At 45.8% G+C, this 23,393-nt stretch overlaps 1 protein-coding gene across 2 annotated transcripts in view; it reads left to right on the forward strand.

The window, feature by feature from the left end:
* The window catches only part of TAF15 (TATA-box binding protein associated factor 15), a 329,472-nt gene that overhangs the window by 274,517 nt on the left and 31,562 nt on the right, over nucleotides 1-23,393 (forward strand). For both annotated transcript variants that reach the window (XM_030185658.1, XM_030185659.1), the window contains one exon: nucleotides 10,798-10,927. In XM_030185658.1, coding sequence (XP_030041518.1) covers nucleotides 10,798-10,927 — 130 coding nt within the window. The remainder of the gene's footprint in view (nucleotides 1-10,797; nucleotides 10,928-23,393) is intronic.

Consider the following 23,393-nt stretch of genomic DNA (forward strand, 5'->3'; position numbering starts at 1 on the left):
TTAACAACTTTGAATAACTTTTTGTGTCATCAGCAAATGTAATTACCTCACTAGGTATTCTCACCTCTAGATCATTTATTAATAAATTAAAAAGTAGCAGTCCCAGCACAGACCTCTGGAGAACTCCCCTATCTACCCTACTTCATTGAGAATACTGACCATAGGCGGTCGGTGGCCCAACTGTTTGGGGAGGCTAAAGGGGGTGGGGTTAGGGGTGGAGCCAGGGGAGGAGCTTATAGCCACAATTAACACAGGAAAAAAATAAGTAAAAATAAAATAGTCACAATTAATACCTTTTATTAAATTTAGACATTAGATATGTATCATATGTCAAAGAATAAAGTGGTTGCTCAAAGCATATACTAACCACAATTGCTCAACTGCAAAACACTATGCACAACTTTGTGCAAAAACACACTCTGAACCTTACTGTACCATAAATATTACACTGGGCAGAACCTAATACACCAATATACCACCCATACGGAAAATGCAGACCGTCAACAATATGAAACAAGGGATCATAATATCACAATTCTCATGCAGAGCCACAAAACACCCTTTCAGGGTGGATAGTGTTCACAATGAGCTCCTTTTATTAACAACTATATGTAGATCCTTCAAGAGGTAGTGTGTCATGATTTAGGCTCTAAAACCCTTTCTGATGTTTTGGTGCCACCTCAGTAATGCCAATACACAATCTCTCCACTGCAAAACACTATACACAAACTTGTGCAAAAACACACTCATAACCTTAGCAAACCATAACAGCATTAATTCCAAGGACAGGACGAGCTACAACCTTATGTGTGGAAAAGCAGCACTGTAATTACACCAGGCTCTAAAACACCAGTACACAACCTAGTGAAACAAAAAAAAAAAACCCAAAAAGGCCTGTAAATTCTACACACTAATAGAATACTGCACCTTGATTACACATGAAACACACATGACACAACAGATAAGAAGGCAAAACTGGAAAGTTACCTCAAGAAGTCAGACTTAGCATGCAGCAATACTAGAAAAATTGAAACTTGCATGCAAAATATCACAGATGCACATTTCCAAAAGCTGACGTATTCCAGTTAATAAATTCTGAATAAAATACTTTTTTCTACCTTCGTTGTCTGATCATTTAGTTTTTCTATTCGCTTTGTGTCTTCTTTCCATTTGATATTTTTTCTCTCAACATGTCCACCTACTACTACTACTATTTAGCATTTATATAGCGCTACATCCCTCCATTCTTATCCAATATTTCTCCTGTCTTCCCTGCCCTCCACTCCATCCATGTCAGCACCTTCCCTCTTTCTCTTCTACCCTTCCATCCAGTGTCATCCCTCTTTCTCTCTCCATCCTTCTACCCATTACCCTCTCCCAATCCTTCCGTCTATTTTATCCCTCTATCTGCCCTTCCTTCTACACAGTTCTCGCTCTCGACCCTTTTCCATTCAGCATGTCCTCTCTATCCCCATTCTTCCAGTGTCTTTCCTCTTTCCCTCCCTACCCTTACGTCCAGTGTCTTTCCTCTTTCTGCCCCCTCCTTCCAGCATTTTCCCTCTTTCTCCCTTTTTTCATTCAGCATTTCTCCGTCTGACAGCTAGGGTCTCCCCCAGTTTCTCCCCAGCAGCTTCTCTCTCTCTCCTGCCCATGTCCCCTCTTTCTCTCCCCATCTTTCCACTAATCTCTCTCTCTCTCTCCTCTTCCATCCAGCATCTTCTCTCTGGCTCTCCCCTGCTCTCTTCCATGTCCCCTCTTTTTCTCCCCATCTCTCTCTGACTCTCCCCTGCTCTTTTGCATGTCCATGGCTCTCCCCTGCACTTTTTTCCACTTTCTCTCTCTCTCCTCCAGCGTCCTCATGCATCTCTCCTCTCCCTCATGCATCCCACCTTTCTCTTCCCTCCCCTTCTTGCTTCCATCACTCTCACTCCTTTCTCCACCCCCCTTTTCCCATTCCCTGCCATTGCTTCCTTCCTCCCTCTTCCTCTTAGATGTGGCACCTCACATCCTCCTCTCTCCACCCCCTTTCCTTTTGGTCTGGCAGCTGGCTGGCATGATGCATCGCTCCCCCCCCCGGACTAGTTCGGTATCGCTCTCCCCCTCCGCTCCTGTCATGTCTTTGAACTTCGAGGATTCCTTCCGGTAGCAGCAGCAGCATCGGCAATGATGTAAGCGCTGTTTTCAGCCTGCCCCAGAAGCCTTCTCTGGACAGCGTCCCTCCTACATGGGAAACTGTACAGAGAGTGCTTCCGGGGCAGGCTGAAAGCAGCGCTTACATCATTGCCGATGCTGCTGCTGCTGCTACCGGAAGGAATCCTCGAAGTTCAAACAAGACAGGACAGGAGCGGAGGGGGAGAGCGATACCGTAGTAGTCGGGGGGGGGGGGGGGTAAAGATCGCACGGTCCACGCACCAGTCGGGGGGGAAGGGAGGGAGATGTTCAAGGCAGCAGGAGCTGCACCCGGGGCAGTCCGCCCCGCCCTTGCTGCACTTCTGGCTAAGCCTCCCCAAGCCTCTTATACCGGGCGCCTATGATACTGACCATTTAACCCTACTCTGTTTTCTATCTTTTAACTAGTTTTTAATCCACAGTAGGACATTACCTCCTATACCGTGACTTTTTGATTTCCTCAGGAGTCTTTCATGCGGTACTTTGTCAAATGCCTTTTGAAAATCCACAAGACTCTCCATTCTGGTTTTCCTCTATATCTCATCTCACATCATACTCTATACTCTAGACCGTACTTGATGATTGTCGCCTGACTCCCTGCTTTCTCCTTGGCACATCTGAAGTCCACTTGATTCTCAGCTTTTTTGTACTTGGCACCTTCCCAATGATTTGTGACTCGAATTATCCTATCCCATATTCAAAGCAGGTCTAAAGATGCATCTATTCTTGTCTGCATTTTGGCATATAATTTTACTGTACATCTCATTTTCCTAAGTCTTATCTTTATGGTAGTTCCTTTCCTTTTGGAATTTTGTGCACCACTCTGCTGTTAATAAATCCATGTTGGCTTTGTCTCATTAATCCGTGCCTATGTATTTGATCTGTAATTTTGTTCTTTATAATAGTCTCTACCATTTTGCCCAGCACCAGTGTTAGACTCGCTGGTCTATAATTTCCAAGATCACCTCTGGAATCCTTTTTAAAAAGTGTGTTACATTGGCCACTCTCCAATCTTCCGTTGGTGCCATTCTTGATTTTATGTTTAAATATGATAAGTGGAAATTAAAGCAATGTAGAGAGAAACAAGCATAAACTTTTTGTTTATTCTACAACTGTGACACATCCTTATCTCTTTCCCAAACATGAAAGAACCCATCCCTCCCTCCCACCACTTATGGTTGATACAGAATATAAGTACATAAGCATCGCCATGCTGGGACAGACCAAGGTTCCATCGAGCCCAGCACCCTGTCTCCAATCTGCTACGAGCAACTGGAGAGAATGTAGTCAAAAATTTTGAAAATGTAAACTTTCTGAGGAGGATATATCATGGATGGCTAGTTGTTCCATGCAGAGGATGAAAGACATGAGTATGCCACTGCTGCATAGTGAGAACCGATGGGGAACACCAACAAATCAGAATAAGTTGTTTTAGCCATCAACACAGAACGAGCCAAAAAAGCCCTTGAGGCACTGAAGAGGTGATTGTACTCTTGTGAAAAGTAGCAATGGGTCATAGTGGATTCCACAAGTCCAGAGAGTAGAGATTGAAATTAAACATTTACGCCAGAAACCAGCAATAACAGAGCAGCTCCAGAACATATGACCTAAAGTAGCCCAGGAGACGTGACATTTTGCGCAACAATCAGAAGTGGTTATATTCATGCGGTGAGCCTTTTGTGGTACAATGAATTGTAAAGCAAATTTATACTGTAATTTCCAATGAGTTACACTGGCTGACTGGGTTTGTAACATCTCATGAATCAGATTTGTCTGAGACCTGCCTCGGGTCCTGTAATTGATTGGATTTCCATTAATTTACTTACTACAGAAGTCACTTATTCACCTGTAGTTCCCAAACTCTTACTTCTGGTTTTGTGGAGAAGGACCACATTTGCTCTTCAGTCCTCGGGAATCACTCCTGACTACAGAAGTATTGAAAAGGTTAGCCAGTGGAGCTGCTAGAACTTCCCAAAGTTATGCCATCCATCCATCTAAGTTATGCTTTGTTGTAACCAGGTACCTTTCTGGTGCAGCCAAGCACAGAACAATCTCCTCCAGCCACAGGCTCCCGGTACAATGAAGAAATAGATGTCCACCAGTAACTTCAATCTTTTTTTTTTTTTTTTTTTTTCAGGGCCAAAGTATTTTATTATCAAGGCAATTTCATACCAAAAATCATAATTATATTCTTCAAAACAAAAGGTACAGCCCTCTTAATATAGTCTTCAAAAGAAAAAGGTGCAGTCCTCATAAGATAATCTTCAAAAGGAAAAAGGTACAGTCTAGGTCTCAAAATCCCCCAGCAAACGCTCAGGTCTTCTATTAGGGCATTAGCTTTCCCTTCCCCCGTCTTCAGAAGGGTTTAGTAAGAGTTCAGCTCACTTCCAATATAGCACAACAGTTCAGAACAAATCTTAATGGACAGTCTTTGCACATCAAACCAATACCACCAATCACCTGCCTTTTCACAGCACAGAGGGAACCCTGTAAGGAGCAGGGTTGGCAGTTTCTCCCACCTCTCAGCACCACGCCCGATGTGGCCTCCTCCACTGCCTTCAAGTGCTGGGCAGGGCAACCTTTGAATTCTCCCACTCCATGGTAGCTGGCTCCTCTCCCTTTGGCAGCTCTAGTGGCAGGCTACTTCCTTCCTCCACATACTCCATGGAATCCCTCTCTCCTGGTGACTGAGAGCCTCCAGGAAATCTGCCCTCCCCTTCGCACAGCTGGGGGGGGGGGGGGGGGTGGGGATTATATATTGATGGTGAAGCCAGGGAAACTGAGCTTCATCCTCCCCTCGCCCTCTAGTGGGAAAGGGAGTAACAGGCTCACCCTGCCTCGAGCCATTGCTCCCTCTGCTGGGACTGGGAATCCATGCCATCTTTTTAGGACTACTCTCCTCACTCATCCTTGCAAGGGCTTCTGGGACCCGTAGTTCTGGGCTCAACTGCTTCACTGGGGAATCTCTGGGGCTAGCCTTGTCACAAAAGCTTGAAAACCTAACCTCAAGGGCCCTGGTTGGCCACAACTGTCCTAGTTCAAATAGGCAATTCAAGGACTGTGTTAAATATGCAGGGACCCCCAGGTTAGAACTTTAAAAAGGAGACCCCACAGTTCACCAACAGGCAGACTCAGGGAGGCCCGACCCAACTGCTCTGTTTGCACCCCTAAAATAGCAGCCCTGCCGGGCATAAGGATGAGGCCACCTCCTTTGGAAGGCATCTGTGACCTGACTCTGATAAGGGCAGGGGGCATGGATCAGACTGAAGCTGAGAGGGATCTTCTCTGTGTCAGTGGAAGTTGATTAGGGGTAGTGACAGGACAAAATGCACTGTCCCTGAAGGATAAGGAGCAGTCTGCTGTGTAAAACCAGCTTTCCCGAGGCTGAAAGATGTTCAAGAATCAAAAAGAAATAAATCTAGCAAAGTCTTGCAGTAGAGTATTGACATTTCTGGCAATATTTTGCTACTAGGGAATGAGTTGATTAATTTTTTTTTTTAAATATATTTTTATTAATGACATGCGCATTCAAACTAAATTTAACAACAACTTCAGGTAGCACAATATTCACATTGTTTCGATCATCTGCTAATGACACCTGTGTTCTACGTACATGTCATCCGTACTGTTTTATACTTCCCCCCCCCCCCCTCCTTCCCCCCTTCTTCACCAGGCTTCTAAATCTTTAGGCTAATATTTAACCATTTAATACTTTACTACGTGCTCGCAGTGTCAATGTGTCCAAGAATGGCATCCAACATTGTAGATAGCCCTCCCCCTTTGTAGTGGCCAAATCACGCACATTCCTGCGTTCCAAAGCACAGAGTGATATCATGTACCCCCTCCAAAGATGCATTGTAGGTTTGTCCTCTTGCAGCCACAGTTTAAGTATTGTTTTTTTCCCCATCAGGGTTGCCTGTCTCTGAAAGTGGCGCAGACCTGCTTTGCGTGCTCCACGGTTTGTAAATTCATCGAACAGAAGTCCAGGATGGCTGACCTATTGTAGCTGCCACATCTTAGAGACCTGTCTACATATCGAGGACCAAAAGGCCCGTACCGGTGGACAATGCCAGAACATGTGGCCCAAGTGTGCTCCACTCCCCGTGCACTTAGGGCAGTCATCTGTTGGCCGTAGGATTGCCCGATACGCTCTATGTGGGGATATAAAGAGACGCATCAGAAATTTATATTGAGTTTCTCGCATGTCCACATTCTCATACTCTTTATAGCATGTCTGCAGGCAGGCCTGTACAACATTAGGCCCAAGACGCGATCTCATTTCACCTGCCCACACCTGTGTCAGTTGTTTATAGTGTGCAAATGGTATGGCAGCTCGAATTTGTGCATGGTAGTATTTTAGAGGAACAGGGCGCCTAGCCTTTAAATCAAAGATTTCTGTTATCTGCGCCCGTACTGAGTATTGTAGTGCCAGCCTAGGGAGTGATTGCACATAGTCAGTAACTTCAATCTTAAGGACTTTTATTCCATGCAGGTTTCTAGTACACAGTTCCAACAGCAGCATTCACCTTCAATCTTAAGCACATATAAGCCACCTGAAAGTGTATGGCAAATAGTCCCCTTTAAGCAGCAGGCTATCAGCAAATACCAGAATTCAATACAGGCTTACAGTCAGCTCCAGTCTGGGCTCTTTATCCAGTGCACAATAAACAGTAGTTCAGTTCCCAAGACAAGCAGTTCTTTCAGTTCATCATTACAGTTCAGTCACCAAGCAGCAGTTTCTACCTTCTATCCTCTTTACCTTCAGAAGAGTTCAATACTTTAGGGGACTCCCTGTACCCAAGGAATTTCAGCCTGCTTCAGTACTTTAGGGACCTCCCTGCCCAAGGGTTTTCAGCCTGCAACTGCTTCTCTCCTTCTGCTTCTCTCTCCTGAACTGAACTGCTGAGACTCCTTCCCACCTGCCTAATCAATCCCTGGCTTCAGCTACCACAACCAATCATTCTCCTTCCATTAGCTTCCCCACACCCATACCAGCTGAGTTAAACATTAGACTAATGAGACCAGTGATGAGCTCCTGCACACAGGGTTTCCTAACTCTCTTTCCGCCTAGTGGCAGACACTCTACCCAACCTGCCAGCTTACACCTATGTCTTCCCCGATTGCAGCTAGGAGTCCAGTCCGGGTTCTTCATCTCACCCTCTGGCTCCTTGCCTTAACCCAACTATCCTGGATGTGACTTTATCACATTGTCCACCTTTAGTTTAGCCAAGTTCTCACAAATAACACATAAATCATTCAAGGACTACTGCCCCTCCATTCGTATTTGTGGAACAAGGAACACTAAAAAGTTTCAAACAATGTAATATATATATATATATTTGTAGCTATATTGTCAAAATCCAGAATGGCTTAAAATGAATTTTAAAAGTATCAGAACTACATGACAAATCCATTTTTTTAATGTTATTTTATTCTCTCACTGAAGTGTTCCTTCGTTTAGTTTTATAGACATAGGGTCATAAAGAAGTCCCAACTACAGCTTTGCAACTTCTGTACTGCCTTGGAAAGAGAATCACCTTACAAGCAGGAAGTGATCCTGGAGCCAGGATCTGTCCTCCAGGGGATGCAGTATTCTCTGTCTAGGAGCTTATGCCCAGGAGAGAGAGGTTAGGGGATGGCCATTTTAGTTGGAGAGTCAAATATTAGGCTGGGTGGCTGGTGAACTGGAGGATTGCTTGGTCGCTTATCTGCCTAGTGCGATGGTGGAAAACCTTATGCGTCACCTAGATGGTGCTGGAGAGGAGCCAGCTGGCTTGGTACATATAACGACATAGAAAAATGTGGTAGGAAGGTTCTGGAAGGCAATTTTAGGCTCTTAGGTGAAAGTTTTAATCCAGTACCTTCAGGGTAGCATGTTCAGAAATGCTCCCCATTCCACATGCAGGACCCAAGAAGCAGGCAGATCTCTGGAGTCTTACTGTGTAGATGAGACAGCAGTACAGGGCTAAGGGATTGAGATTTGTTATGAACTGGGAAACATTCTTGAAAGGGAGGCCTATTCTGAAAAGATAGGCTCCACCTTAATTGGAACAAGGAGAACAGTGTTTAAACTTGAATCTACAGGAGCATTGACAGATGCTCAGGAGAGTGTGGTTTGGAGTGAGGTATCTTTGAAAGATAATATCAAAACAAGGAAGACAGGGCATCCCAGCAACAAAGGCAAAAGTAAGTCAGGAGCCTTTAAGGGAAAAGCAGGGCAAAGAATGCAGATTATCCCTGTTAACTGCCAAGCAGCTCCTGAAAAATAGGCTAGGAAAGTTAGAGTATATAGCACTAAATGAAGAGGTAGGTAACATCTCAGATGGAAGGCAGATAACCAATGGGACACGGTGTAACCAGAGTACTAATTACTTCACAGTGATAGGGTGGCTTAGATTGGGGTGGCACTATATCTTAGGATTCCACGTTGCTATCTGTATCCTGCTGAATTTTTTATTCTGTTACTCGCTATTCAGCTAGCAAATTTGACATCAGTAACATAGTAAATGACTGTAGATAAAGACCTGTACATTCTTCCAGTCTGCCCAACAAGATATACTCAAAATAAAATTTTACATGGTATGTGTTACTTTATATGTATACCTGAGTTTGATTTGTCCTTGCCTTTCTCAGGGCATAGACCATAGAGGTCTGCCCAGTACTGTTCTTGTACTAAGTTTTGAAGCTAACGTCAAAGCCCCTTAAAATTTACACTCCAGCCCATCCCTGTCTATTCAGTTACGATCAGGGCATAGACCGTAGAAGTCTGCCCAGCGCCCGTTTCCCCAATTACCAGCGTCGCCACACAATCTCCGCTAAGATTCCATGGAACCATTCCTTCTAAACCAGATTCCTTTGTGTTTATCCCACACATGTTTGAATTCCATTGCCGTTTTCATCTCCACCACCTCCCGTGGGGAGGGCATTCCACATATCCACCACCCTCTCCGTGAAAAAATACTTCCTGACATTAGTCCTGAGTTTGCTCCCCTTCAACCTCAATTCATGTCCTCTAATTCTACCGCCTTCCCGTCTCCGAAAAAGGTTCATTTGCGGATTAATACCTTTCAAATATTTGAACGTCTGTATCATGTCACCCTTGTTTCTCCTTTCCTCCAAGGTATACATGTTCAGGTCAGCAAGTCTCTGCTCGTACGGTTTGCAGCGCAAATCCCATACCATTTTTGTAGCTTTTCTTTGCACCGCTTCCAGTCTTTTTACATCTTTAGCAAGATACGGCCTCCAAAACTGAACACAATACTCCAAGTGGGGCCTCACCAATGACTTGTAGAGGGGCATCAACACCTCCTTTCTTCTGCTGGTTACGCCCCTCTCTGTGCAGCCTAGCATCCTTCTGGCCATGGCCATCGCCTTGTTGCATTGTTTCTTTAGATCCTCAGACACCAACACTTCCGTCAGGTATATCTTCACTTAAATTGTATGAAAGTAGGCACTGTTTTCTGAGCATCCATTTTAATGCTTGTATACTTTTAGGCAATTTTATAAGTGCTTATTTGAGCATGTAGTACACTGTTGAAATTCTCAAGTCTCTTATAGAATTGCTCTCTTATAGTTTGCCTATAGAAAAGCACCAAGTTTTTTTTGTTGTGTGATAGTGTTTGTTGTGGTTATTTTTTTTTTTTGTAAATTTGGAGGTGTTTCACTTCCCTTTCGCAGATAGTGTTAGGAGTGTAACATCTGAGATGGTCTTGCCTTGTAGGGGGAAAAGTTGTGCTGCTGGGTTAGACATGCTGTGGGACTTCCAAGAAAATAAAGGCACTTTTCTATTCCTTTTTCTTCATAAAGGGAAGGAATTTTGGATTTAACTCATACCTTTTTTTTTCCAGCTGTAACTCAAGGCGAGTTAATTCAAATACCAGTAAGAATTTTCTTATCCCCAGAGGGCTTATAACTTTGTACCTAAGGTAGTGGAGAGTTATGTGACTTACCCAAGGAAGCACAGTGAGTTTTGAGCAGGACTTCCCAGGTTTTCATTCTTCTGCTGCTCTACTAATTTGTAGTATGTATTTAGTGGTGTCAGTAGATGAAGTTGTCATACTTCGTTATGCTGATTCCATGTATAACGAGGGTAAAAAATTACCTTTGTTTTAAAATTCATGCAGCTGTACATACGTATGTCTGTGTAGTTTTGGAACAGAGGGACTAAGTAGGGCTTTACTTTAGGACTTGAGGTTTTTATTTCAGTGCTTCCTAGGGAATTGTTTCTCTTGAATATTCCATGTGGAATAATTATTTATTTTTTGCTCTGGAAGCTGCTTTTAGCTGAGTAGGAGCTGTATTCCTATTATCCTTCATCTACAACTACCTGGAATTTTTAACCCCTTTAATTTAACCCAGCTACTGCAGCTACAGTTCTTGGCTAGAAGTTGGTCTGTAGCTGCCTCTAGGTTTTGGTAAATGTGTGCCTGGAGCCTGACTAATGGGTTACTGTTGTGTGATGGGACTTTTCCCAGAGGCTATTAGCACTGCCTCTGCAGCATTTGCAGTCACTCCTGAAGAGCAGGAACTGTGCTCAAGAAATAAAATACAGGTTTCTTACAAGTTTAAGTTATTATTTTGAAACTGTTAAACCATAGTCCTCAATTCACTTTTTTTGTCATGTTTCAGACCAACAAAAAGACTGGTAAGCTCATGATAAATCTCTACACAGACAAGGAGACTGGCAAGCCAAAGGGAGAAGCCACAGTGTCTTTTGATGATCCTCCATCTGCAAAAGCAGCCATTGACTGGTTTGATGGTAGGAGAGACGTTTTAGAACACCCTTCTGTCATTTTTGTACAAGATATAGCTAAATTCAAATGCTCATACTGATAGCTAATACAAGTGGCCCAAAATGTGAGTGTTTGATATACTACTATTCATCTAACAAAATGGCATCATATGAACATTATTGAACCAAAAAAGACAAATTTTGCAGACAATATGAAAACCAAAGCAAGTGAGCATTCTAAGCTTAGAACAAGGGAGGAAAGAGAATACAGGAACATAAAGAGATCATTCTTCTTAGGGGGAAAGAGAGGATTTTCACAAGGGAGGAAATGTAGGGTGAAAGGTTTACCATCAGTGAGAATCCTCTATGAAAAGAAATGTATCCTTTATTGGAATTTTTGTCAGGACTTCTGGGAACCAATTACTTCAGATTTTGAGGGATTCAACTGCAGTATATATCTTGAGTACCATAGATGTTTGACATGCTCGTCTAGGGATGAGACGGAACAACTCGGATCTTTGTAATTGATTCCCACTAGTTGTTCAGGACCTACACTTCCTATACTATACTTTGAAAAGCGTGAATTTAAAACTTTATACTATCTGCGTTATGCTTTGTAAACAGAGAATTTTTGAAACTTCTGCTGAAAATTTGTGTAATTCCTCTGCAATTTTCCTTCAGTTGCGTCAGTTCCTATATTGAACATAGCTTGCTAGTTAATACTGCAAGGCCTTCCTTGCAGTATTAATGTACTCTCTGCTCACTACAGTCTCGAGAAAGGAATGTTTTGTATTTACAGCACCCCAATGAATAGTCTAACATTGTACAAATCCCCACCATGTGGCCATTAATTCTCTGCTTAGTCTTCCTGGGCACCATGATGGAAAACCTACCTGAGGATGGCGGCATTAAGACTGTGCTAACACCTACTTGCAGATCGCCCACTACTGCTTCAGACCACGGGCAACATACACACACACACACACCTAACTCCCGTACCAGCAATTTTCATCAGTGCTAGATCTGTGGGGAAAAGGCCTTGTTAATATGGGACCTTCTAGAATCCTCAGATCTAGGCTTTCTGTTTATCTCTGAGACATGGCTTATGGAAGTCAACAGTCCAATAATACTCCAGTTATACCCTCCTGGTTATGATTTACTTCATTTTCCAAAATTAGGAAAAAATGGGGAGTAGTTGTCCTGAGAGATTTTAACTTACATTTAGAGAACAATGCTGATACCAATGTTCACAACTTCAAATCGTTCTTGAAGATAAGTGAACTCACCATGTTTATAGAGGGTGCAACCCATGAACAAGGCCATTCCTTAGACCTCCTTACTTCCCATCCCACTATCTTGATTGGCTCATTTGAGTGGAAGCCTATACCGTAGTCTGATCATTTCCAACTAGACTTTACTATTGATATCTGCATGTCAAGCCCATCCAAGCATCAACCTTTGAAACAGTTAACCTCTAGAGGGAAAATCAATGAACCCATCTTCTGGACCAAGCTTAAGACTCTGTGACCTCTGAAACACAAGAATCAGTAAAATCTCTCTGGAACACTAAAGTTAAATCGGGTGGGTAAAATTGCTCCAATTACTACCAAAAAAGTCAAAAGTATTTCGAAAACTGCCTTGGTTCTCAGAAGAGCTAGCTCAGCTGAAACTGAACTGTCAACAACTAGAAAAGCAATGGAGAAAAGCAAGGCAACTATTGACAAATCCAACTGAAAATTCACCTTTTGTCACTATAAAAGGAAGATATCTGATTCCAAATGAAAATACTACAGTAGCTTAGTGCACCTTTAATAATTAAAAAAAAACAAAAAACTATTCACCCTAGTCAGAAGTCTAACCTTCACCGACGCTATCAACAATATGCATCAAGCATGCCCCTCGGCTCAAAAACTAGCAGACTTTTTTGCAAACAAGATCAACCAAATCAGATCTGACTAGCTAAACGTAATCCAGCAGGAGAAACAAAGAACAATGGAAGTCACTGTTTAAGGAGCAGGCTCAGGTTCATACCCAACTTGGGGAATTAACAGCAGATCAGACATGGGAAGTTTTTCAACCACTATCAACTGAAGACGTAAAGTCGCTGTTATTGAAATGCTCACGCTCACATTGTGCTTTAATGAGTTACTAGAATCAGGCTCTTCCCCCAAACGTGGGGAAAATCGTTTTCACACCCCTACTGAATGGTTCAGATTTAGATACAACCTCAACAGCAAACTATAGTGTGGTGGCTAGCATGCCCCTCTTTATAGAAATCATGGAATCCTACGTAAGCAAACAACTTTCCAAATATCTGGATAAATTTTCCACTTTACACCAATTTGGATTCAGTACCGAAACACTGCTCCTAGTGCTGACAATATATGTCAAACAATATCTGTGTAAGGGGGGGTATCAAGTCTTACTACTACAGTTCGACATTTCGGCAGTGTTTGATGCAGTGGATCACGGAATGCTACTCGTCTGAACCAGATGGGAATTACAGGATCTGTCCTCAAGTGGTTCAATATATTGGAGAGAATCCGCCTAAAGCGGAGAACTCAAACGCCTCACAGGAAAACACAAAGAAAGACAAAAAAAGTGGGAGGTTGACCACTGATGCCAAAGACTGGAGAGATGTATACTTGAAATCTTGAAATCAAATGTTTATTTGGTAAAAAAAACTCAACGCAAACGTGTTTCGGCCACTAGGCCTGCATCAGGAGTCTACAATACAAATATATACATACAAATGAAAAAAACAAAATTTACAGTAAAAGAAAGTTCAAATAAAAACATTTTCAATATAAAAAAGGCAAAAAATATACAATAAAGGAATAAGGACATACACAAATACATAAAATCAATGTACGTGGTCACATATGGGTACAATAATAAAGATGGTTTGAATAAATGATACCTCTAAATATATTACAAGGTGGTGGTGGAAGTAACTATATATCTCGTATACTGGCACTCACAACTCCCACTGCATAGTGAGAAGGGGATGGTTTGTACTCACACGTGGTGATAACAAATTGTATTTCCATATCATCATGCTGATCAATCCATAGACTGGTGGGTTGTGTCCATCTACCAGCAGGTGGAGATAGAGAGCAAACGTTTGCCTCCCTATATGTGGTCATGTGCTGCCGGAAACTCCTCAGTATGTTCTCTATCTCAGCAGGTGGTGGTCACACACAGCAGCAGCTCTGGCTAGGCCTCCAAGCCTAATTTTTAGGTTTTGTTGAGTGCCTGGGGTTGAGGGCTCTTCTTGAGCAAGTGCAAACCTGGTGGCGCCAGGTCCCTCCTTTTCTCCCCCCTCCCACTGGCTCCGTTAAAAAAAAAAAAAAAAAAAATTTTGAACGTCCTTAAAGGCGTTTATTTCGACGTTTATTTAAACGTTTATTGCAGCTACTCACTGGGACACCAGGTCGTTACAGCTCGGAGCGGAAAGCAGGTAATTTTACCTTTTTATAGCGGGCAGGGGGTTCCCCGATTGATCGCCACGTGGCCTATGGCGTCTGAGGGCGAGGGCGCAGAGAGTCGCTCCCCGGATCGCTTGTGCGCTTCTAGAGGGGATGCGGGGGTCTTAAAGTCTGATTCGCCCTTGTTGGGTGACAGTTTCGTGACCGATGAGTGTCCCGGTCCTTCCTCCGGTGTGGCGGTTTTTCCCGCCATAAACGCCCATCCCCCGCTGCTCGCCTCCGCCATCTTGGCCGGCCACGCGGCTCGGACGGCTTCTTCTTGGGCCGCCCTTGAGGTGGGAGACATTAATGCCATGAACGCCCTTAATTTGGGCGACGGCACAAAAGCGGCTAAAGTTAAGCGCCGTTCTTCCCGCGCGGCTCCTTCGCGGAGTGTCGCGCCGGACGCCATCTTGGATGCGCAGCATGTCTCTCCCCCGCTCTTGCGAGCGCCGGTTGAGGGTGCGTCTAGGGCTGTAGCCCAGGCTGCGGAAGTGCACAGTCTGGGGGGTTTCTCCCCCGAGTTTGTTTTGCTGCTGCATCAGGCCTTCCTTATGCAAAACGCTGCCCCTGCTCCCTCGTCTGGTAAAGAGGTTGAGGCCCCCGGAGGTAAACGCCCTCGGGTTGATTCCCAGGCCTTGGAGGACTTTGTCTCCTCCGATGTAGATGAGGGCAGCGTTTGAGTTCTCCCAACGGTCCTTTGCGGATTCCTTGGAGGAGACGGATCCCCGCTCGGATGGAGCGGATGACCCCTCTGCAGCGCGGCTCTTTAGCTCAGAGGATTTGCCCAACCTGTTAGTGCAGGCCATGGGCATTTTGAAGATTTCCTCTCCGGAGAACGTCTCTCCCTCAGCCCCTGTTGGCTCTGCCATTATGTTGGGGACGAAGCGCCCGCCTAGAACTTTCCACGTGCATGATGCCATGCACACCTTAATTTCGGCTCAATGGGATGTCCCGGAAGCGAGCCTTAAAGTGGCTAGGGCTATGTCCCGCCTCTATCCTTTGCCTGAAAGTGAACGTGAGGCCTATCTGTGGCCTACTGTGGATTCTTTAATCACTGCGGTCACTAAGAAAACGGCGTTGCCGGTGGAAGGTGGCACGGCCCTAAAGGACGCCCAAGACAGAAGATTGGAGGCGGCCTTAAGGTCGTCCTTTGAGGCGGCTGCTTTAAGTTTGCAGGCCTCAGTTTGCGGCTCCTATGTGGCCAGGGCGTGCCTGACTATGGTGCAGCGGGCTTCCCCCTCGGATCCTTCCTTGAGGGCTGATTGGCCGGCCCTGGAATTGGGCTTGGCCTATTTGGCAGACTTGCTGTATGATGTCTTGAGGGCCTCAGCTAAAGGCATGGCTCAGACAATCTCTGCACGGCGGTGGCTTTGGCTGAAGCATTGGTCTGCTGACCACGCCTCTAAATCCCGCTTGGCTAGATTGCCTTTTAAAGGCAAGCTGCTCTTTGGGGTCGAGCTGGACAAAATCGTGACCGATCTCGGCATGTATAAGGGCAAGAAGTTACCAGAGGTCAGGGCTCGGGCTAGTACTCGCCCCGGTACCTCCAGAGGACGGTTTCAGGAAGCCCGTCGGTACCGCCCGGGCAGGTCGGGCTCTTCTGCCTCCTCTTCCTTCAAGAGGAACTTCTCCTCCAAGCAGCATTCCTTTCGCAGAGACCGCCGTCCCGGAGGTGCTCCGGTCCTCCCCCAGGGTCTCGTACCCAATGACGGGGCCTTGGTCCACGCCCCAGTGCAGATTGGAGGACGGCTGTCCTCGTTTCTGGGCGAGTGGACCACAATAACTTCAGATGCTTGGGTGCTGGAAGTCATCAGAGACGGCTACAAGCTAGAGTTCTGCCGACCCTTAAGAGACGGGTTTGTACACTCTCCCTGCAAGTCTCCGGTCAAAGCTGTGGCAGTGCAGCAGACCTTGGACAATCTGATCCGCCTGGGTGCGGTCGTTCCGGTGCCAGAAAATCAGCTTGGCAAGGGACGTTACTCCATTTACTTTGTGGTACCAAAGAAAGGAGGTTCTATACGGCCTATCCTCGACCTCAAGGGGTCAATCAGGCTCTTTCGCATGGAGACCCTCCGCTCTGTTATAGCGGCAGTGCAGGCAGGAGAGTTCCTGGCATCCTTGGACATCAAGGAAGCGTACTTGCATATTCCCATCTGGCCTCCTCATCAACGCTTTCTGCGTTTTGCAGTACTGGGCCGACACTTCCAGTTCAGAGCCCTCCCGTTCGGGTTGGCTACTGCTCCGCGGACCTTCTCCAAAGTAATGGTGGTCATCGCGGCCTTCCTGAGGAAGGAAGGAGTACAAGTCCATCCTTATCTGGACGACTGGGTGATCCTAGCCCCCTCTTATGCAGAGGGCGGCAAAGCTGTGAACCGGGTGGTTGCTCTTTTGAGCTCCCTGGGGTGGATCATCAACTGGGAGAAAAGCCAGCTGCGCCCAACTCAGTCCCTGGAGTATCTGGGAGTTCGATTCGACACCCAAGTGGGCAGAGTGTTCCTGCCAGACAATCGGATTGTCAAGCTTCAGGCTCAGGTGGACCAGTTCCTAGTAGCCTCTCCTCTTCGGGCTTGGGACTATGTGCAGCTGTTGGGCTCTATGACGGCCACGATGGAAGTAGTGCCCTGGGCCAGGGCTCATATGAGACCACTACAACACTCTCTGCTGCAGCGCTGGACTGCGATGTCAGAGGATTATGCTGTGCGCCTTCCCTTGGACCCAGCAGTGCGCAAGGCGCTGAGCTGGTGGACGCAGACAGACAAGTTGTCTGCAGGAATGCCTCTGGTGACCCCGGAGTGGATTGTCGTCACGACGGACGCCTCTTTGTCGGGCTGGGGAGCCCACTGCTTGGGAAGGACAGCGCAGGGGCTCTGGTCTCCTGCAGAGGCAAAGTGGTCTTTCAACCTCCTGGAACTCAGAGCCATTCGGTTGGCGCTTTTGGAGTTCATCCCGGTACTGGCGTTGAAGCCAGTACGGGTCCTGTCGGACAATGCCACGGCTGTGGCCTATGTCAACCGCCAGGGAGGTACCAAGAGCGCCCCTCTAGCCAAGGAGGCCATGAATCTATGCCAGTGGGCGGAAGCGAACCTGGAACAGCTGTCAGCGGCCCACATTGCCGGAGTCATGAATGTCAAGGCGGACTTTCTCAGTCGCCATACCTTGGAGCCCGGAGAGTGGCAGCTATCTGCTCAGGCGTTCTTGGACATCACGAAGCGCTGGGGCCAGCCGAGCCTAGATCTGATGGCGTCATCGGCCAATTGCCAAGTGCCGCGCTTTTTCAGCAGAGGACGGGACCCTCGATCCCTGGGAGTAGATGCTCTTCTCCAACAGTGGCCGACACAAGAGCTTCTCTATGTGTTCCCGCCCTGGCCCATGTTGGGCAGGGTGCTAGACCGGGTGGCAAAGCATCCGGGCCGGATAATCCTGGTGGGTCCGGACTGGCCCAGACGTCCCTGGTATGCGGACTTGATCAGGCTCTCAGTCGACGATCCTCTGCGGCTGCCAGTGGAGCAGGGCCTGTTACATCAGGGTCCCGTGGTGATGGAGGATCCCTCCCCCTTTGGTCTTACGGCCTGGCTATTGAGCGGCAGCGTCTGAGAAAGAAGGGCTTCTCAGACAAGGTCATCGCCACTATGCTGAGAGCGAGGAAGCGCTCTACTTCTACTGCTTACGCCAGGGTTTGGCGTACCTTTGCATCGTGGTGTGAAGCAGGCTCATTTTCTCCATTCACTGCTCCAATTTCTTCAGTGTTGGCATTCCTGCAAGAAGGTCTGGAGAAAGGCCTGTCGCTCAGTTCCCTTAAAGTCCAGGTAGCGGCCCTGGCTTGCTTCAGGGGCCGCCTGAAGGGTGCTTCCCTGGCTTCGCAGCCAGATGTGGTGCGTTTTCTCAAGGGAGTTAATCACCTGCGCCCTCCTCTGCACTCAGTGGTGCCTGCGTGGAATCTCAACCTGGTGCTAAGAGCATTACAGAAGCCGCCTTTTGAACCCTTGTCGAGGGCATCTCTGAAAGACCTGACGTTGAAAGCAGTCTTTTTGGTGGCTATCACTTCAGCCAGAAGAGTTTCCGAGCTCCAGGCACTCTCATGTCGAGAGCCTTTTCTGCAGTTCACTGAGGCAGGAGTGACTATTCGCACAGTGCCTTCCTTCCTGCCCAAGATTGTTTCTCGCTTCCATGTGAATCAGCAGCTCTGTCTCCCTTCCTTTTTAGGGAGGACTACCCAGAGGAATACTCTGCTCTTAAATATCTGGATGTGAGACGAGTCATCATCAGATACTTGGAAGTGACCAATGATTTCCGGAAATCGGATCATCTGTTTGTCCTGTTTGCAGGTCCTCGTAAGGGTCTGCAGGCTGCTAAGCCTACAGTGGCAAGATGGGTCAAGGCAGCCATTGCAGCGGCTTATGTGGCCGCGGGGAAGGTGCCGCCTATCCAGCTGAAGGCTCACTCCACTAGAGCTCAGGCGGCCTCGATGGCAGAGGCCGGGTCCGTCTCCTTGGAAGAGATTTGCAAGGCGGCAACTTGGGCTTCGGCCCATACATTCTCCAAGCATTACCGCTTGACTGTGGCGGCACAGGCGGAGGCCCGGTTTGGAGCTTCAGTGTTGCGGTCAGGGATTTCAATGTCCCGCCCTGGGTGAGTACTGCTTCGGTACATCCCACCAGTCTATGGATTGATCAGCATGATGATATGGAAGGTAAAATTATGTATCATACCTGATAATTTTCTTTCCATTAATCATAGCTGATCAATCCATAGCCCCTCCCAGATATCTGTACTGTTTATATTCTGGTTGCATTTCAGATTCAAGTTTAGTCTTCAGTTACTTCAGGAAGACTTCGTGTTCAAGTTTTTTCAATTGGATTCTTCAAGAGTTGAGACGAGTTTGTGTTACAGTGAGCTGCTGCATTCCTCTCCCCTCCGTTTTACGGGGCTGGATTGAGACTTAAATTCTGCCGGCGCTCCCTCCCGCTTCGTGCGGCTGTAGGGCAGCTTTGTACCCCTCCCGCTTCGGCGGTGTTAGGGTCAGTCAGCTCCTCCCACGGTTGCGGTTGCAGGATAAGCCAGATCCCCCCGCATCGGCGGGTGTGGTGTCCCTCCCCCGCTCCGCGGGGATGAGCTGGACGGATTCCCCTCCCCCACTTGTGTGGGGGTGAGCTGGGTTAATTCCCCTCCCCCGTTTCGGCGGTGGTGAGCTGGGCAGAGTGTCCCTTTGTGGGTGTAATTCTCTAAGTGCTGAGTCCTGCGGATGGAGCTTTGATATCGACATACTGAGCAGTTTCCGGCAGCACATGACCACATATAGGGAGGCAAAAGTTTGCTCTCTATCTCCACCTGCTGGTAGATGGACACAACCCACCAGTCTATGGATTGATCAGCTATGATTAATGGAAAGAAAATTATCAGGTATGATACATAATTTTACCGTAGCACTTGTGACAAGTGGGGGGGGGGGGGGGGGGGAAGCCTCAAGGTGCCTGGATCAAGAATGATCTCATAAGCAACAGTCGATCCCGTTGACCAATTGCTTGGTCTTAAGAGGATCTGCTCCTCATGGGCAAAAAACCACCCCAAAGTATCAAATTAAACACACAGGAGAAACGATATTGGGAAACCTCCTCATAAATCCTTTAAGCTCCTGGTATATTTTATTTTGTTACATTTGTACCCCGCGCTTTCCCACTCATGGCAGGCTCAATGCGGCTTACATGGGGCAATGGAGGGTTAAGTGACTTGCCCAGAGTCACAAGGAGCTGCCTGTGCCGGGAATCGAACTCAGTTACCCAGGACCAAAGTCCACCACCCTAACCACTAGGCCACTCCTCCACTATAGGTATAGGTTGCTACAGTGTGTCAACCAACTCTTTTTACATATAAATCAAAAAGAAAATGAATGGTGAGCTACTTAGCTTTGTGGCGGTCTTTAGTATACACGGTTGCCACAGCTTCCTTGTCCCCAACTGACGATGGCCAGTGTTTCACTGTGCTCATTACAAGCTCTAGCTGCTTCAGGGTCTGCGTGGGGAACAGATTAACAATGGCGCCTCCTGCTTGGTTAACTGCCACAAAGCTAAGTAGTTCGCCATTCACTTTCTTTTTGATTTATATGTAAAAAGAGTTCAATTCTTTGAAGGAGTAAACAAACATGTGGACAAAGGAGAGCCGGTTGATATTGTGTATCTGGATTTTCAAAAGGCGTTTGACAATGTACCTCATGAAAGGCTACAGAGGAAATTGGAGGGTCATGGGATAGGAGGAAATGTCCTATTGTGGATTAAAAACTGGTTGAAGGATAGGAAACAGAGTGGGGTTAAATGGGCAGTATTCACAGTGGAGAAGGGTAGTTAGTGGGGTTCCTCAGGGGTCTGTGCTATGACTGCTGCTTTTTAATATATTTATAAATATATATGTCTCGCTGCACCCTACGCCTGGAATAAACTTCCTGAGCCCCTACGTCTTGCCCCATCCTTAGCCACCTTTAAATCTAGACTGAAAGCCCACCTCTTTAACATTGCTTTTGACTCGTCACCACTCGCCTCCACCTACCCTCCTCCTCCTTCCTGTACACATTAATTGATTTGATTTGCTTACTTTATTTTTTGTCTATTAGATTGTAAGCTCTTTGAGCAGGGACTGTCTTTCTTCTTTGTTAGTGTAGTGCTGCGTACACCTTGTAGCACTATAGAAATGCTAAATAGTAGTAGTAGTAGATTTAGAGATGGGAGTAACCAGCGAGGTAATTAAATTTGCTGATGACACAAAGTTATTCAAAGTCGTTAACTCGCGACAGGATTGTGAAATATTACAGAAGGACCTTACGAGACTGGGAGACTGGGCGGCTAAATGGCAGATGAAGAAAGATTAAGGAGGTTAGGGCTATTCAGCTTGGAGAAGAGACGGCTGAGGGGAGACATGATAGAGGTATATAAAATAATGAGTGGAGTGGAACAGGTGGATGTGAAGCGTCTGTTCACGCTTTCCAAAAATACTAGGACTAGGGGGCATGCGATGAAACTACAGTGTAGTAAATTTAAAACAAATCGGAGAAATTTTTTCTTCACCCAACGTATAATTAAACTCTGGAATTTGTTGCCAGAGAAAGTGGTGAAGGTGGTTAGCTTAGCAGAGTTTAAAAAGGGGTTGGACGGTTTCCTAAAGGACAAGTCCATAAACCACTACTAAATGGACTTGGGAAAAATCCACAATTCTGGGAATAACATGTATAGAATGTTTGTACGTTGGGAAGCTTGCCAGGTGCCCTTAGCCTGGATTGGCCGCTGTCGTGGACAGGATGCTGGGCTCGATGGACCCTTGGTCTTTTCCCAGTATGGCATTACTTATGTACTTAATGTGAGCAAGTGCAAGGTGATGCATGTGGGGAAAAAAGAACCCGAATTATAGCTACGTCATGCAAGGTTCCACGTTAGGAGTTACGGACCAAGAAAGGGATCTGGGTGTCGTCGATAATACACTGAAACCTTCTGCTCAGTGTGCTGCTGCGGCTAGGAAAGCGAATAGAATGTTGGGTATTATTAGGAAAGGTATGAAAAATAGGTGTTGAGGATGTTATAATGCTGTTGTATCGCTCCATGGTGCGACCACAACTTGAGTATTGTGTTCAATTCTGGTCGCCGCATCCAAGAAAGGTATAGTAGAATTGGAAAAGGTGCAGCGAAGGGAGACAAAATGATAGCAGAGATGGGACGACTTTCCTATGAAGAAAGACTAAGGAGGCTAGGGCTTTTCAGCTTGGAGAAGACGGCTGAGGGGGAGACATGATAGAGTTAAATAAAATAATGAGTGGAGTAGAACAGGTAGATGTGAAGCGTCTGTTCACGCTTTCCAAAAATACTAGGACTAGGGGGCATGCGATGAAACTACAGTGTAGTAAATTTAAAACAAATCGGAGAAAGGTTTTCTTCACCCAACGCATAATTAAACTCTGGAATTCGTTGCCGGAGAACGTGGTGAAGGCGGTTAGCTTAGCAGAGTTTAAAAAGGGGTTAGACGGTTTCCTAAAGGGCAAGTTCATAAACTACTACTACTATAAATCACTTCTATAGCGCTTTACAATTGAACATGAAGAAGACAGTCCCTGCTCAAAAGAGCTTACAATCTAAATCAGGACAAACAGACAGGACCAAAAAGGAGAAGGGAAGTTCATAACCACTACTAAATGGACTTGGGAAAAATCCATAATTCCAGGAATAACATGAATAGAATGTTTGTACGTTTGGGAAGCTTGCCAGGTGCCCTTGGCCTGGATTGGCCGCTGTCGTGGACAGGATGCTGGGCTCGATGGACCCTTGGTCTTTTCCCAGTGTGGCATTACTTTTGTACTTATATACCAGGAGCTTAAAGGATTAATTAGGAGGTTTCCCGATATCGTTTCTCCTGTGTGTTTCATTTGAGACTTTGGGGATGTTTTTTGTCCATGATGAGGAGCGGATCCTCTTAAGACCAAGCGATTGGTCAACGGGATTGACTGTTGCTTATGAGATCGTTCTTGATCCAGGCACCTTTAGGCTTTTTCCCCCCACTAGTCACAAGTGCTGTAAACAATTCGTTATCACCATGTGTGAGTACACACCATCACCTTCTTACTATGCAGTGGGAGTTGAGTGCCAGTATATGTTGAATAAATGATAAAAATATTGCGCATACTAATATGTAAACAAATAGAACACTAAAAAATATCTTTACATTGCATGTAAATATACAAAGGAAATGTATGTACCAAAAACATTATATAGATAAAGGAAATAACAAAAGAGTACTTCAAAGATATAAAAGAAAAAAATAATGTACATCAATACGTCATCTAAACACGCTATTGGGATTAATTTAGTGAATAATTAAAAACTTTTTATTTTTTATCTAGCAGTGTGAGAAAAAAGCTGAAAACTGTAAATTGGCTTGATGTAATATACATGTAAGGATAGGCAAAAAAAAAGGGGGGGAGGGAATTATTGATAGTAGCGCTTATCTCAGATGTTAGATATAGAAGAATGTAATAAGGGTACATAACG

Source organism: Microcaecilia unicolor, chromosome 13 (genome assembly GCF_901765095.1).
Source record: "Microcaecilia unicolor chromosome 13, aMicUni1.1, whole genome shotgun sequence".
Classification (NCBI taxonomy): Eukaryota; Metazoa; Chordata; class Amphibia; order Gymnophiona; family Siphonopidae; genus Microcaecilia; species Microcaecilia unicolor.